This window comes from Oreochromis aureus, linkage group 4, assembly GCF_013358895.1.
Source record: "Oreochromis aureus strain Israel breed Guangdong linkage group 4, ZZ_aureus, whole genome shotgun sequence".
Taxonomy (NCBI): Eukaryota; Metazoa; Chordata; class Actinopteri; order Cichliformes; family Cichlidae; genus Oreochromis; species Oreochromis aureus.
Window position 1 is genome coordinate 1,962,527 of NC_052945.1, and position 17,719 is coordinate 1,980,245.

Consider the following 17,719-nt stretch of genomic DNA (forward strand, 5'->3'; position numbering starts at 1 on the left):
CATCTCTGGCTCTCTTCCACCGCATGTCTTTTGTCCTGTCTTCCTCCCCTCACCCCGCCCCTCCCTGAGCCTGGTTCTGCTGAAGGTTTCTTGCTGTTAAAAGGGAGTTTTTCCTTCCCGCTGTCACCAAGTACTTGCTCACAGGGCTTTGTGTGATTGTTAATGTTATTGATTCTCTGTATTATTGCAGGGTCTTTACCATGATTATAACTGGAATACCCTGATTAACTGGCCGCCACCACTACATGACTGGACTTTTAAGCTTGAATTTTATCCCTGCAAACACCTAAATCACATATGGTTTTTTTTTTTTTAGTAACTTCACCAAAGTCTTCTTCTCACCAAAATGTTTCTACCAATATCTATTCATACTTCAAAGCAATACATTTTACGGTTTCTTCCATAAAATTAGGAAATAGAGTTTGCACTTGATTTTTTTCCAGCATGGCCTAAAAAAACTCATTTCAGTGCCAGAGAAGCGCAGTCGGCCTATCCACTGATGTGGGAGAAACAAGATTTATTTCCTCGGAGAGGAAAACAACATGCAGGAGATTCATCCTCCAGCGATGGCGTCGGCAAGCCAGACCAGATATAAATGAAACTTTAACCGCTGAGGTGAATGGAGCGAGCTTGTTAACGGCGCCGCTGTGTGAGGGCGGAGCTCGCTGGCATTCGGCTGAGGGGAGCAGCTGCGGGGATCTTACCTCGTTAAATTCGGGGTTCAGGGTCCTTTTCATCACGGCCGTTTTGTGCTTGGATTTCTTCTCTATGTCAGGCTTCAGGTATCTGACAGCAGAGGCAGAAAAGGAGGAGAAACATCAATATGTATGTCTGCAGAAACTATTAATATACAGAAATATCTGCAGAAACTAAAGTTTCAGCAGACAAGTCCGGCAAATGCTGAGGAAGGGGATAATAAATAAACAAAGACTGAATTCAGCTAATTAAACAGATCTGTTCAGTTACTCTGTTTGGGCTGCTGTTACACACTGGCTTCAATTTAATTTTCATATCATATCAGTGACTTGGAGAGGAGGTGAATGTTTCCATTGTGTGTGGTTGCTGTTAATAAGAAATGCATTAATGAGAGAAAACAATGCGATCTGAAGTCATAGACTGTAAATGAAGCTTAATTAAACGAGTGTTTGGGAGCCCGAGGCGACAGTCGCTCTGCGCAGGATGAATTTCGTGCTGCTGTCTGATGAAATCCTGGAAGTCATCGTTATTGAAGCTGTAATGCAGAAATAATCGAGTCAGTTTTACAGTGCTGACAGCAAAGTGATTAACCCAAACCTAATCATGCCCCGAACTCTTAGAGCAGAAGGTAAAAGGATGCTCTGAGGGGCAGTACAGACGGAGAACAGCCAGCTGAACGCGAGCAGAAACTGTGAGTGCAGGAAAAGCCAAAGTCGATCTTTATCGGGATGTGAACCAAACACTTCTGCTTCAAACCTCCCAACGAGGACTTTGTAAGTCTCAAACAGGACGGTTACCAAAGGACACTCCGTGAGTGACATCACGCAGCATCTGATGTGATGGGAGGAGATGTAATGGTCGTCATCAGTGAGCGGGCTAACCCTAACCTGACCTCGGTCCCCACAGTGATGCTGCTGGTCCAGATGTTCACAGGCCGGAGGAAGTTCGCCTCTATGGAGGGTTTGTATGAGCTGTTCTCAAAGTGGGTAGGACAATAGGAATGCAGTAAAGGTGGAGGACGGTGAGGGTCCCCTGATGGGCGGAGACAAACGCCATCATCTCACAGGAAGAAGACGCAGAAAACGGAGCAAAGTTCAGCCACAAGGACGTCTGAGACGATCCATCCGCATGGTTTGGATTACTCGCTGTCAAAAAGTCCTGATCCTCTGTGAGCCCGTGGGCTCCACCCATCGGGAACCCTCGCCATCCTCCACCTTTGCTGTGTTCCTGTTGTCCTGCTTTAAACACTGAGCTGACAGAAAGCTGCAGCCACCAAACTTATGTGGGGGAAAACGGAGCCACAGCCACAAAATTATTTCTGTGTTTTACTGCTGATGTTCCTGTGTTTGGAAAAAAGGCTACTCAGATAAAAGCTTATGATAAGTGTAAACTGACTGTAAATCCACACTAAAACTTATGAAAGTCATAAATCTCCTTGTGCTCGCTCGCTGCGGGCTCGGCCGACTGGTTGTTCTGGCTGCGTCTCTGTTTGTATTCGGCGAGCGTGCAACAGGAAAAAACAAAAAAACAACAACTGTCGTCCTCTTCAAAGCGAGCGTCCCTCGAGAGGAAACAAAAGCAAAAGAGAAGCTTTAAATCCCGGCTCCGGCCCCCAGTGTTTCCCTCCGACAGAGCCGAGACGCCGCTCGCAGTGCTCTCTCCTTCACGCTAATTATCCTTCCCGCCAGGAAACAGACGGAGCTTTTAAACAATAACTGCTTCCTTGATTTGCAAAAGTTAATAAGATGGCAAAACTCCAGCTTTTAATTGTCTTATTCAGGCGGAAGTGTCGGGTTGAGTCCTCAGCGATGGCTGCAGGGAGGAAACCGCAGAAAAAAAACAAAGAAATCTTTGTTTCCACTCTGGACCAACGTGCCGACCAGCCCCACTCACCGTTCCTGCTTTTAAACAGTCACTCGGGGAGACCATTATCTTTTTGATTAACGGCCAAAATGCTGAGCTGCTGAAACAATAGCAGAAGCTTTTCCACAAAAAGGTACTTCACTGCCCAAACGCACCAAAATATCTCCAAAATATGACTTCTCTTTTTAAAACAAATATATCTGGCTGGAAAAGCAAAAAATTAGGTACAAATTAGGAATTAAAAACCTTCTCTCACTGATTAGAAGTAACCTCTTTATGCCTAAAAGCAAAATACAGTGAACTGAAAAATTATTCTTAATGTGCCTGAATGAAGACCTTTTGTGTCGTTATGCAAAATATATTTACAGAAGAATTGTTTATAATGATCGGCAGTTCAGATCGGTTTAAAAAGACTTTTTCTGGTCTGATAGAATTCCTTTGGAAAACTCTGAGCTTTGTCTTCACTTTAATCACTTTGTAAAATTCTTCAAAAAAAAGTTTTAGCGCTGAAGACAGCATGAAAACAGGACTACAGCGCCCCCTGCCGGTTATGGTTAGGATCTTTTTCCACCTTCGGGACATAAAAATTAAGCTAACGATGAAACCTGCAGTTCCTCTAGTGTCCAGCAGAGGCAGCAGTGAGTCAGCCCCATAGACTCCAATGTTAAAACTTTACTACAGAAACAAACATGTTTACATCCTGATGCACAAACTGACTGGTCTAAATCAGACCCATCCACAGCCAATGAACAGCGCCGTTCATGGCTTCAAAAGAAAATGAATTTAGTTTTGGACTCACACACACACACATACACACATACACACACGTGGGGCTCAGCTCTTACATTTTCACGTAGGGGTCAGAGAATCCATTAACATCCATGGCTGCCAAGTGGGCGCAGCGCTTCACGCCCACACAGAGACCGCCGTTGCGACGACCTTCACCTCCACCTCCTTCTACGGCTTTATCCTCCAGACTGACAGGAGGCAGGAACTGAAGGGTGAGGAGAAGACGACCTCGCTCCTCCAGGCTGTGCAGCTGCTCGTTCTCCCACTGCAGACAAGATCACACCATTATCAGGGAAGTCGTGTCAGGTTGGTCATGTGACAGCTCAGGTTGGAGTTGGAGCGCCTGAGATGGTTTGCACGTGTGCAGAGGACAGAGGACGATGAAGATGGAACATCATCTGTTTTCTCACAGCACAGGAAGTCTTTCTGCAATCGCAGCCATCGCCACCTGGTGGCCTTCAGGTAGAACGCAGGATTTAAGGCATTTACGCTTCATTTTAACGTCCATGTTTTATACCCTTTACTCCAGCAAGCAGTAACCTTTAGGGAACCTTTCGGGAATGTTCCCTGAAGAACCTCTGGGTTTTTTCACCGGGTTAAAGAAATGAAAGTTTTAGGGTTATGCTTTAATTTCTTATCTTGGGTATAAATGTAATAAATACTAAAACAACGAATGTGTTACTGGACATGTAGATTTGAACTCAGCACCAGGTGTTCGTCACACCATTGCCAGCTGCCAATAAACCCCAGAGAAGAAGAAGAGTCTCCCAGCCTTGTTTTCATCAGGATTATGTGCAGGAGGCGTTTTTCCACGCTGAGGCTGAACCTGATTCTGTCGCAGTGTAAACGCAGCAAGCAGGAAAAACTGTTTTTTAATAATGATCTCTCAGTGTGATGATGTCACCCTCTGACCTGGTTATGTATTCATCATACTGGAGCCCTCATGCTGTCTTCATATTATAACAAATTATATTTATAATTATATTAATTATTATATTATTACAGTTATTAACTGCAGACCCGTAAGCAAACAGCTGAAGCTCTTCATCATCCCCGTATGTGTCGGAACAACTGGGAACATTTCCCCTTTATTTTCCTGTCAGTGGGGAAAATCTGGAATTGCGAGCCGTTATCAGGGCTCGCTTTAAATCTTATACGGTGCAACACACAACAATCAAAGTTTGTAGATTTTAAGGCCTTTTTATCATTTTTCCACCAATAAATCATGACGTTGACCTTGAGGGATGGAAGGGAAATTTTAATGATTGTTAACATGAGCCTGCTCTACACGCACAGAGTTTTATCACAATTCATTAAAATGTTTTTGAGCTATTGCCTTTGCAGACAGAGGGACACACACACACACACACACACACACAGACGCATATCACCTCATTGCAGAGGTCTATGAGCTACAGCGTGTGGAGCGTGTATTCGGCTCACATTAAGCTGGTCGTCTTTCCTGCACAGTCTCCGTGCCTGAGGAGAAAAACACTGACCCCTCATAAACACATGTATGTAAAACTTCACCATGAAATAAACTTCAGCAGAGGTTTATCTGAGCTAGTCTCGATTTATGCTGAACATTGTTGCTCTGTACCTGACAGCTTACATTACAACAGCCTGTGAAACTATGTTTGTGATTCTACGCCAAATCACAACAACAGAGAAAAACCCAACAATCATATGACCCCCTATGAGCAAGCACTTTGGCGACAGTGGGAAGGAAAAACTCCCTTTTAACAGGAAGAAACCTTCAGCTGAACTAGGATCAAGGAGGAGCAATCTGCCGTGACCGGTTGGGGTCACGGCAACACGGCAGAAGAGGGGCCTGAAAACTGAAGGCTCTGCCTCCCATTCTACTTTTAAATACTCTAGGAACAACAAGTAGGCCTGCAGTGTGAGAGCGAAGTGCTCTAATAGGGTGATATGGTACTACAAGGTCATTAAGATAAGATGGGGCCTGATTATTTAAGACCTTGTATGTGAGGAGCAGGATTTTGAATTCAATTCTGGATTTAACAGGAAGCCAATGAAGGGAAGCCAATACAGGAGAAATCTGCTCTCTCTTTCTAGCCCCTGTCAGGACTCTTGCTGCAGAAAGAAGTTGAACACTTGAGGAAAGTTGCCTGATGTGAAGCTAACATCAGACGCTTTGGATTAATTTCCCTTCGGAGCTTCAGTTTCTCCTGCAGGGCTTTGGTGCTTCAGCCGCTTTGATGGGTTTTTTTCAAGCGTTTCAGACTCATATTGCGGACCGGCTCCCACAGGTGAGAACGCTCCTGAACCGGGAACCAGAGCGTCGGTGTGACATGGAAGCCCTGTGTGTTCTCTTTGAGTGTGAGGCTGCCAGATTTATAATGACTGCGTCCACAAAGAGCGCTGTTCATTATTTCCACAGCAGAGTCCACACTGTGAGGCAGGAATGCTGTTTTTGGCCTGACAGGTGAGGATTTCACATCTGTCACAGTTTCATGTGTGTCAATGAAAGCAAAGAGTGGCAATGATCCAGAGTCCAATACCCATGTGACCTGTGGGAGTGGGCACAGGCAGTGCTGTCAGATCTGTCTGCTGTGAAGTACTCTGGTCCACGAGCATCTGGATGCTGACGCATTATTGCAGTTTTGTCTCTGTCCTTCACCACAGCAGCTTTTAAACCATCAGCTGTGATCGAAGTGCAGACGCGCAGCTTTAATCCAAGGGCTTCATCTAAAGTGTGGCATTAAAATTCGACTCATGTATTTCAGACATTTTTATGCACAGTCCCACATCATCAGAGGCTCAAACGCCATCAGATGATCGCCTGACAAGACAGTTTCAGGTCAGCCCAGTGCAGCTGATGCTCTTCTGACCTCTTCTGAACTTTCACCTTCTTCCTCCAAACATTTGACCCTCCTCCACCTCATCCCTGCTTCCTGTAGTCCTGCTGTCCTTTACAGAGGCCACAGTTTTATCCTGAAAGGGTTGAAATTACTGCACATTTCTGAAATCTTACTAAAACTGAAGTCCAAGATTCTCATATTAAAGAAACAAATTGATTTTTGTTTCTTTAAAATGTTCCCACAGACGAAGGAGGTCAAACAGACGCGTCTCCACGGTGATGGCGTTCGTTAAAACTCGTCTCACAGCAGGTCTTTGATTTGATCTCTCTGATCACGGCGCAGCAGAAGGTACGAAGATCGATAGTTTAATCCTCCGTCTCTGTCTCGCCCTTCTCCCAGGGTGAGCTTTCCTGTCTCCGTCAGATGCCACGAGTTCACTCCATCACTCCAGCCATTCTCATTACAGCCCTACTGAGCGCGCTCACAGTTTATCACCTGGACCTTGGCCTAATTCACACTTCGACCTTTCACTGTGCCTTAAAAAGACAAAAGCTTCGGTTTGGAACTCCGTGAAGGGAAAATGAAAGGGCAGAGACTTTATTTAAGTCGTGTACTAACCACCTCCTACGGTCTGAGTTGGTATTCAGCTCCAGCGAGCTCACTTTCCACCATTTGACACAAAGAGCTGCAGCTAAAAAAAGGAAAACAGGTCAGGAATGAGCAGATCGATGGCTTTTAGTGGGAATCAGCAGGGCCTGGCAGGATTTCTCTCCCGCCCACCAAACAGAGGGAGAGGCACTTTGTAAACACTCCGAGCTGAAATCAGAGTCTACAAAGTGAACCTCCCATCCACATTTCAACATGCTCCTCTGCTGCAGCAAATGTCATCGCGCCGCAGGTTCACGTTCCAGGTGAGTGGGTGACAGACAGCCGGCACGCAGACTGAAGCTTCCACGCTCGACTTTGAAAGGGAAAGGTCTGAGCTGCTCGGGTCATCCAGATAAACCGGCAGCAGGGATGGATTTAAAATCTGCTGTTTGATGTTTTCCACGAGACTGAAAAGCACCAAAAACACCTGAGAGACGGTTTGTTACACCGCAAACTCTGCTTCAGTGTGCTTTACCCAACTTTTCATGTATTAGATGCTTTTGACTGCCTCGAACAGCCTGTGGACTGATCTCCACGTGAACGGCTCTGTGAATTTTCCACTAAAGTCCAAAAAGGATGTGACGCCTTTCTTCTACTCCCAGCATCAACACAGAGTTCACATCAGGAAAGAAACTATAGACTGATGTTCACAGATGTTCACAGAGGATTTCAGTGAGGTTGGACAGCTAGCTGCTTCACAGGAGGCTGAAGCAGTTTCTCAGATTTCAGCAGAGCGAGTGAAAGAGCTACCATGAATACATTAGAGAGAGCAGCTGCTTGGTTGCAAACCTTTAGGGAATGTTCCCTGAAGGCTCCTTAGAGGGAACCTTCAGGGAACATTCTGAAATGCAACATTTAGGGAGCCTTTAGGGAACGTTTTCCACCAGTTGGGGATGAAAGACTTCCCACCCGATAGAAGTCTATTAGAACACAGCTTTCTGACCTCTGACCTCTGCATACCTGTCCTGCTGGGTTTATCTGCCCAGTCACTTGTTTCTGGTCATGCTGAATAAAAATTTAAAGTTTATTTCAGCTCCATCATGCTGTATTTCAGAAACCTGTGGTGTGACACTGCGTGCTCAAGTCCAATGACTCCAATGAGCCTGAAAATGAGGCGCTCCTCCGAGTCGCATCACAGAGATGCACATCAAGGTTTCAAAGCAGGGCTTCAGTGACCAGCGAGTGACGTCACGGCCACTGCGTCTGTCTTTAACTGTCTGTGAGACGAGGTCGCTAACATCAGTTCATTCTGTGGTTTTCACAACAGGAAAACTTGAAATAAGATATTTTACCAGCTTGAACATGTTGTTTTTTTGTTGTTGTTGGAAATGTGAATGCACTGTAACATAAACTGATGCTTTCTCCGTCTCTCGGTCATCATATATTATGCTGTGAGTAAATTTGGCCGGATTAATCAAACTAGTTTGTCTGCATGGCTGAAGACGCCAAAACTACAAAGCCAAAGTAATTTCTTGAGGCTAATTCTCTGCAGCCCCAACTCCTGTTTTACAGCTGCAGGGGGAATTTAAACCATCTTCATCCAGCCATCCACATAAAAAATAATACATATTAATGGCAGAGCAAACATTAACTGCAACACATTATGATGTGTAATAAATACTGATGGCTTTTTTGAGCTGAGGGCTGTAATTATACATATTCTGTGCCGCTATAATTAGTTTAATTGGACTTTTTGTGTAAGCCTCTAAAAGGGAAAACACTCAGCCTTTTAATTGCACTTCTAATCAATCAAATTACTTCATTTCCACAGAGAAAACGTGGAAAATGAGCCCGGAGAAGGAGCTCCTCTAATCCCCGGAGAGACTCCGAGCAGCTGTGTGTGTCCAGGTTGGATTTTCAGACTGAAGGTGAGTCATTAGGTAAAGATCTGTTTGTCTCCGCGCTGAGGCCAATTGGCTGAAAACAGCAATAGTAAAACACCCCCGAGCGCCCGTCTTTGTGAAAACACCTGTACGACCGCAGAGGCGAGCGCAGGCGGCTAATGAGCTCGCAGCCCTTTAAACAAATAAAAAAATAACAGCAGCGGCGAGCTGAGCCTGCGTCATCCACGCCGCGTGAATCCAGACTAATCTGTAAAAGAGTTCGACTCGACCCCGAGGCTCATTTCTTTCAAACGAAGACACGGCTCTGAATACATGTTTCTTTAATCGCCTGAAGGCAGCAGCCCCTCCGCCATGTTTTCAAAAGTCACAGACGGGAAACATCCAGAAAATCAGAACAGGAAGTGCAGGTTCAACGCTTCAGCCTTAACCAGCAGGACGATTAGCAACAAATTCTCTGATGTCATAGAGAGAATCAGGGATTTATATACCTAATCTATATACAGTGATATAATCATATATATATGTATACATATAGATGGATTAGTTCATACATCAAGTTACTTTTTGCACAACACGCAGTGATTGTTGCACTTTTCTGTTGCACTGTTGCGTCTTTGTTTAGGAGTCTTTGTCATATGTAGCACCGCCGTCTTGGAGGACCGTTGTCTCGTTTCCCCGTGTACTGTACGATGATGTCACATGGTTGGAATGACAGTAAAGTCACTTGCCTTGACCAGCACCACTATGATCACAGATGCAGGTTTACAGGTTTATATTTCAGGTTTCTTGTGTCGCTTGTGGCTTGTTGTTATTATTAGCACTGAGACCTCGTTCTGTTTCTTTATGATGGATCACCGTAAATTTTATTTAAATCATTTTTGATCGTATCTTTAGGCTCTTTGTTGCCAGCAGCTCGTCACCAGAACACATCACTGCTTCCCTTTTCTTTACCTGAATCTATGAAAAATGCCAGAGATGACAGTCTGACATTAAATGGTGGTAAAGTGATTCCCAAAACTTTAATACTAAATGCTGACTTCCAAGAACGGTACAAACTCTGGATTTCCACGTATGATCACACACTTCAGTAAATCCCTGCAGCCCTCTCCTGTGAGATGAGAGGTGACTCATTTCTTTTGTACATTACTGTAATATCTGAAGCTGTACATGACACTTGTGCCATTATTAGCGATCAGAGCACACGGTCATCTCCTTGGACATGTGCAGGTACAGATTAGTGACCGAAGCGACAGACTTATAACACGACGTCCCGAGGGTCCCGGGGATCGGTGGGACGGGCGTCGCTTTTCAAACCTGCTGCTCGGAGACACTCAGAGGTCCTGAAGGACTCATCCAGGAGAAAATGAGAAGTAGTTTCAACTCATGATGGTTTAATTCACTGGAAATGATCTCAGTCAGAGAGCGTATAATGAGGACTAATTCAGATAATGGGTTTCACTCTGCTCTGCCAACTTTATCTGCCCACATGGAGAGGAGTGATGAAGAGCGCATCGCAGAGAGCAGAAATGAACCTCTGAAAATAGACTCAGAGCCCCCGAGCGCCTGACCCACTGAGAACCAAACATAAATCACCTGTGAGGTGGATAACGCCTCATTTTAATATGAAAATGCTCTCTGCTTAAAGCCTGTCTCCAAGCTACCTGTGTGACATCACTGAGTTTGCTCCTCAGACCACGGCAGAGAGACTGGGCTCAGCACAGGAGAACACATCAGGGACGCACATGGACATAAAACAGCCCAATGGCCGGATCACAGAGGTCTGCGGACGATTCCAGAGTCCTGACCAGAAAACTAAACACACATCTGCACCGAGTCTGTGACGCCACATGAACCAGTTCTCCTCATGTGTAAATAAAAGTGTAATGTAATGTAAAATGTGACATTTACTAAAATGACATTTGGAAAATGAACTACATCCATATTTATTGTCACATCTTCATAGATGGTTTTGCTTTTAAATGACTGTAAAGGATGCACTGACTCGTCTTTGCTGCTGATCCTGGATCAGTGAGCTTTTCCTCCTGAACCACCTTCACAGCCTCAGTGTGACCTCCCGGGAATCTGTGAGAGACACGTCAGGATCTGAAATCCTCCGAGCATGTTTGAAAGCGTGCTGGAGTGGGCTGTGATGAGGTCACACTCCTTCAGGAAGTCTCACTCCCTACATTTCACACACGGGCCACGAATGTGTCTGAAAAAACAATCAGTAGTCGAGAGTTGTCAGAGTGTTTGTGAGGGCAATATTTCAGCACCAAAATCTGCCCCATGGCTTCCACCTCAGAGCACAGCAGCAGGATTCATGTGGTTTTCACTGTGATATGAGTACGAATCCGAGGCCTGAGGTACAGACAGATGATACAAAGCTGCAGTTCCTCTGATGTCCAGCAGAGGCAGCAGTGAGTCAGTCCCCATAGACTCTCATGTTAAAACTTCAGCAGTAACACGTTTTTTATAACCACATGTTTAAAGTTTGCATTATTAGGGGCGAGCCTCTGACTGACAGGTGGGTGGAGACACAGGTACAGCTGTGTGCTAGCTTGACCTGAGCTGGACCTCTGGACCGTGTTTGTTGGAGCCTTTTGGAGCATCTTTAATGACCAATCATATGTCTGCTGTGAGGTTACTGTAGTAACAAACTGTCCAATAAGGCTGAGCGCCAGCTTTAGTGGGCAGTAAAATTCTAGGATTTTGATTGGATGTCACTGAGCCACAGATGTGTCTTTGTCATGCTCTCAGTCTGTGGATGCACACTGTTTAGCAGCATTAGCTGCTAACTCAGCACTGCACCCGCTCGTCCTAAACACAGCTCAGAGTTGGTAGCCTCACGGTCCCACAGCAGAGCACACAAAGTCCCATCATGGGACACATCAGAACAACAGTCGCCTCCAGGTGCTTTATATTGTAAGGTAGACCCTACAATATTACATACAGAGAAAACCCAACAATCATACAACCCCATATGAGCAAGCACTTTGGCGACAGTGGGAAGGAAAAACTCCCTTTTAACAGGAAGAAACCTTCAGCTGAACTAGGATCAAGGAGGAGCAATCTGCCGTGACCGGTTGGGGATGAGCAGATGAAGTCCAAGGATCTGCCCGTGAGCCACCCGACTTCAAGGATCTACCACCAGCTTCTGCAGCTGGATGTCGGAGGAAGCCCTCGGAGGTCTGTGGGAGACCACTACAACATCTGATTAGTGTAAAAAAAAATAGTTCCTTGCATTTTAAATTGCGAGCATGAAATGGTGAAACTGGGAGAAACAAACAGCGAACTGGGCGTTCAGCAGAGGTTGTGTTTACACGTGCCTCGCTTCAAAGAGCGTCTGACCCTGTAACAGTACAGAAAAACAGGAAAGGTGAACTTAAACTGTGCCTGACTGAAATATTAAAACCCAGAGAGGTTTCTTTCAGTCTGACTGAGTCTGAAGACGTTACGCTCTGTATTTATGTCCTGAACCGTGAGCTCAGCGGGGGGAAGACATCTTTGTCTCCAGACTACTCAGGAACGAAGCACGAGTCACTGCGGGCTCCCCGCCGACCATCCAGACCTCTCAGTGGGTTTTAACTCGTCATCTGTCGCCTTTTTTCCTCCCGCTGTCACTTTCAGCTCGGGTGATGAATTAGCTCTCATTTTTCTGCAGACTCATGCTCTCCGACCTGCTGCTTCTGTCACAGGCTCGGGTTCTTTGATGACACGTATCTCCAGCGGCGGCTGCGCGTCCTGTCTCGGTGCTCCCGTCCTGTCTTCAGTCCTGCGCTGTCTCAGATTTTGTTCGTTAGTTTGAGCTCTTATTGTTTCCTGGCTCAGAGTTTCTCATTCTCTGAACCCAACACAGAATTCTGCCCAAGATAAATCATTACTGCAGACATCAAACCTCTAATAACACACTTCCTCAGATTCACGCAGGAATATTCCAATTAGTGGAGTAAATGGACTGAATCATGTAAAATGTTTTTTAAAAAGTTAAAGTTTCAAATGTAGGATACAGAAACAGAGAGACAAATAATTAGTTTAAGAGCCCTGATGAGTCCAACTATGATCCTAACCGAAACACTTTCACTTCCCCCTGGAGGATCCTGAGGATTTCCTGTGCCTGATGAGATGTACAACACACACTTCATGAAATAATCACAAGTTTAAATATTAATATTTTAATTTTTCCACATTCAGAACACAAAAACTGTCCATATTTGTAGGTTAGAGGTGCTGTCACAGACCTTCACCTTTTAATTCTTCATTCATTTAAAATACGTGGCGGGGTTAACGTCATTCATTATAACTGCTGGGTTAAATTATTAAAAGGGAGTTTTTCCTTCCCACTCTTGCCAAGTGCTCACAGGAGGTTGTCAGATTGTCGGGTCTTTACCTTACAGTACAAATACTTTTTAAAAGTTGAACTGAACTGAGTTACATTTGCAAAAAACGTCTTTTAGAGCTTTCCTTTTGTGGTTGCCATGGTGACGTCTCCCAGCTTCCTCAGGGCATGAAACATACTTCCTTTCCTTTGCCTTTATTTATGTATTCATGCTCACTACCACCAAAAATTAATGTCTGAAAATCAGTTTTGTGACTATTTACCGCAAAGATGCTTCATGTCTCCATGTTCAGCAAATTTCCTCCCAGCTGGAAAAACCTCCAAGGGGAAGCATCCCGAAGTATCCTGATCCCCCTCAGCAACACAAAGGAGGCTCTCCTCCACGTTTCCTCCAGATATCTGAGCCACCCCGCAGACAGAAACTATGGCAGCTGCAGCCCTGTTGTTCTGTCACGACCCAGCACTCCGGCCCAAACGTGAGTGTAGGAACGACTGGAAAATCATCAGCCTCACCACAAGGGTGCGCCCCATCCTCCACCGTCCCATCACTCCGAGCCCTGGCGTCCAAACAGGAAGCGATTCGTCAGTCGCTCGGTGCTTTGTGGACATTTCATGCTCTTGGTTCCCTTGGTAACGATCTAATGAATTTACCTCCCTGTCATAGGACAACCAACTGTATCCTCCCAGTACGGATCGCTAATTTCTGCGGTCGTTGCTTGAAGTCGCTCAGTGTGGTCAACTTCCTGTGGTCCCGCCTCGCTGTGAATCACTTCCTGTGACAGCGATCATTAAGACTCTCATCCCAGCTGCTGTGTTTTATATTTTAATGGAGTTAAAGCTGCAGCTCAGTTGTCCTCATTATTTCTGTAAATGTGTTTATTGTGTATTCGAAAGGAAACGACTCCCAGTCTCCTCTCATGGACTCATGGTTCGTATCTTCAGAACAACAAACATCTCCGGCCTCGTCCTCTGAAAAACACTTGGACAACACCAGAGGCTCACCTGCTGTGTGATCATGTGACCCATCTCGCGGTCACACACTGATTTCCATCATTACGGAGATCCCACAGGGAAAAGTCTAATTAACAGCTGTTCACTAATGATCAGACTGCACTGCAGGTGCACTGTGAAGTCCGCAAGCTTGAATCAGCTTCACGCTGTCTGATAACAGTGATCCTGCAGGTTACTCAAACTCAGGTCAGTTTGGGTCTGGGTCATCCCGTCCCACAGATCCTGATGTCCTAACTGCACTGTTTGTTTCTCACCATCTGTTTTTTTTTTTTTTTTTAAATTACGGGACACAGCCCAGGTAATGAGCCGCCAGGTGTGGTGCAGACTGTGAACCAAATGTGTAGCCTCCACGATCCTAACATGGCAACCTTTCACCTTTGACTGTTCAAACTCAGACGTCTCAGGAACTATTACTGCTGAACTTACTGCCACGCTGCACTTTGTTTCTGTTGATTTGGTTGGAGGTGCACTTTGACAGGATGGGTGGAGACAGATCGACAGAGCCAGGGTTTGTTTTGTTTTCACACCCGTGGAGCTGTTACTTTACATTTCGACACACTCGCTCCTGATATAATCAGAACATTTGGAGCAGCCTTTGAATTTGCTTCCTCCAAAACGAGGTCTGCAGTACACTGGAGGATGTGGAGAACACCGAGTTTGCTGTTGCCTGTTTTCAAAATAAATTGGCAGGCAATTTATTTTAGGGAGACTGAATGAGGTGGAGCTGAATCTAAATGAACTGCAGCACAATGTGAGACACGGCGAACCCCCCGGGGCCTCCGAAGGAGTCGAAAACCAATCAGCTGACACTCTGGTTTGTTACTTGAGGCCTTCACGTCCGAGGAAGACCAAACGCACGCAGCTTTGTGTGCGTAAATGTGATAAATGATCATTTATTACATTTGACTTTTTTGTTTTACACTGTTGAATGTCAGATCTCTGACAGCACCAAGCTTTTGTCTTGAATCTGTGGATCCAGCGGTGAGTTTCTGCAGTACTTTGGGTCGTGGTTGTAGTAGCAGAAGGTTTTGTTGTTTATGAGCAGCAGCCAATCAGAGGAAAGTTGGCTTAGAGAGGGAGGAGCTTATTTGGGGTTTGAGGAGCGCCTGCTCTGATGATTAATGATACTTTTATGTTTCTGTTTGATATCTCAGATTTTATTTTCCCTTCACCTGGGAACTTTTATCTAATTTTAATATTTTGCTGAAAATAAACCCATCAATTAAAAAGCCTCTCGTTAGCATCAACATGTGAAAACAGTCCCGGAGGGAAATCTTTAACCGCCTCCTCCCGAGGAGCCTCTCAGAGAGCTCGATGATGCCAGAGGGGAATCCAAAGAGCCTCTCCTCTATAAATGTTTTGAATCCACTTCACATCAAATATCACTTAAAGACAGAGACACACACACACACTCTCTCAGCTTCCTCGCTCAGCTCCTCATCGTGCAGATTATGCTTCCTTCACAGCTCTCTGGGTTCTGATGAATAAAGACGAGGAGCTCTGACAGCTTAGAGAGAGTCAGCGCTCTGCAGCGTCCCCAACTTAAAGAAACACACTACTCCAAACACAGAAACGGGGTTAATTAGAGCATTAATTCCTCCGACCTCTCCAGTTCTCAGCGTTTCAGAGCATGAGTCACATTCAGCTCAACACGCTGGATTTATTCAGGAAGGTCGAGCTCTGGAGACTTATTCCCCATGACAACCATCTCGTCAGGACGGGAACAGCTGAAGTCGTCGTTCAGAGATCTGATGCACCGACAGCTCTAACTAATAATGCTGTCCAACCAGTAACAGCAGTAATGAGGTGTAATCTGGGCTTAAACTGGGGTTTGTCACTGGTGGGACTTTTTCTTTAGCAGAAAGTAGATCCACTGGAAACTGCTTTTGTTTGCTGAGACTGTGGACTGAACCTGTCGCAGGTGTACCTGCTGTTTGTGCTTTGACTGCTGGGATATGCTCAATAACAACACATCCTTTCTGTAGGTTTGACCTCTGAACTACACCCACTCTGAGTCTGTTTCTGGTTTTGCTCCTGGGTCTTTTATTTTGAAAACTGATATGATTCTCTCTGCTGTTCCTGTGGTTGACTTCCTGCCCTGCCCAGCTGCTCTGTGTAGCTTCAGACGGTGAAACTGGATGTGTCACGAGTGGGTGTGAGCAGGTCCACTCATCAAAGCCAGAACACAACACGGCCGTGCACAGTGTGATTTCTGTTTCCACTGAAACAGGCCCCGCCCCCCCAGAGGGCCTAAAGCTGGGATCTAAGAACTGATTGATTTATGCTCTACTCACCCAGAGCACCAAAGTATTACACATACTGTCAGCTGAGTTTTGCAGAGGGGCCAGAAGATAAGTTCATGTAAAAATCATCACCAAACAAATCTGTTTTATTAAGCTCGTCACTGAAGGACCAGTTTCTGCTGAGCGAGGGTCAGTGTAAGGTCCTAATGACTGTTCAGCAGCACCACAGGACGCCAACAAGGAGTTCCAAAGATCAAACCCTCCCTGTCAGAGCACAGGCATCTGCAGCCACGCGTTTAGAAAACATCATATAAATACTTTAAAAAGACAAGAGCGCTTGTTTTAGACAGACAGCACAGCTGGATGCTGCTGGCGATCGATCAGACACCTCAGTGATAATTCATTACTGCACGCCTCCTGCTGCTGTACAAGCATGAAGAGTTTGCACAGCACAGCGTGTTTAGCATGAGCACTATAGTCATGTGATCACCTCACAAAGCTGATGACTGTGGTGATCACATGACTTTGAGTCTGCTGTGAGACCTGCAGACCTGCACTTGTAACCGGGCAGACGGAAAGCTGAAGCGTTACCTCTCGTAAGTAGCAGGAAATTCCTCTCAGGGCTTCACCCATGGCAGTCGGAGAGGGAAGCTGAGGGAGAGACGAGAATAGATCAGAGAGAGGAAACGGTGAGGATGACTTTTACTGCTTCATGCAGAATCATATCATAGACTGTATGTAACAGGTGGAAGTATCACACTGTAAACGTGTTTCTTTCTGCTGTAAAGTGTGTGTGTGTGTGTGTGTGTCTGTCTGTGTGTGTGTCTGTGTGTGTGTGTGTGTGTGTGTGTGTGTGTGTGTGTGTGTGTGTGTGTGTGTGTGTGTGTGTGTGTGTGTGTGTGTGTGTGTGTGTGTGTGTGTGTGTGTGTGTGTGTGTGTGTGTGTGTGTGTGTGTGTGTGTCTGTGTCTGTGTGTGTGTGTGTGTGTGTGTGTGTGTGTGTGTGTGTGTGTGTGTGTGTGTGTGTGTGTGTGTGTGTGTGTGTGTGTGTGTGTGTGTGTGTGTGTGTGTGTGTGTGTGTGTGTGTGTGTGTGTGTGTGTGTGTGTGTGTGTGTGTGTGTGTGTGTGTGTGTGTGTGTGTGTGTGTGTGTGTGTGTGTGTGTGTGTCTGTGTGTGTGTGTGTGTGTGTGTGTGTGTGTGTGTGTGTGTGTGTGTGTGTGTGTGTGTGTCTGTCTGTGTCTGTGTGTGTGTCTGTGTGTGTGTGTGTCTGTGTCTGTGTGTGTGTGTGTGTGTGTGTGTGTGTGTGTGTGTGTGTGTGTGTGTGTGTATGTGTGTGTGTGTCTGTGTCTGTGTCTGTGTCTGTGTGTGTGTGTGTGTGTGTGTGTGTGTGTGTGTGTGTGTGTGTGTGTGTGTGTGTGTGTGTGTGTGTGTGTGTGTGTGTGTGTGTGTCTGTGTGTGTGTGTGTGTGT

The 17,719-nt window shown here is 45.6% G+C and overlaps 1 protein-coding gene across 1 annotated transcript in view; it reads right to left on the reverse strand.

Annotated features, from left to right (window-relative positions):
- Positions 1–17,719, reverse strand: part of doc2a (double C2-like domains, alpha) — a 50,759-nt gene that overhangs the window by 1,602 nt on the left and 31,438 nt on the right. Inside the window, exons 6-8 of the mRNA XM_031737703.2 lie at positions 16,844–16,903; positions 3,405–3,613; positions 705–786 (exon numbers count right to left, since the gene is read on the reverse strand). Of these exons, the coding sequence (XP_031593563.2) occupies positions 705–786; positions 3,405–3,613; positions 16,844–16,903 (351 nt within the window). The remainder of the gene's footprint in view (positions 1–704; positions 787–3,404; positions 3,614–16,843; positions 16,904–17,719) is intronic.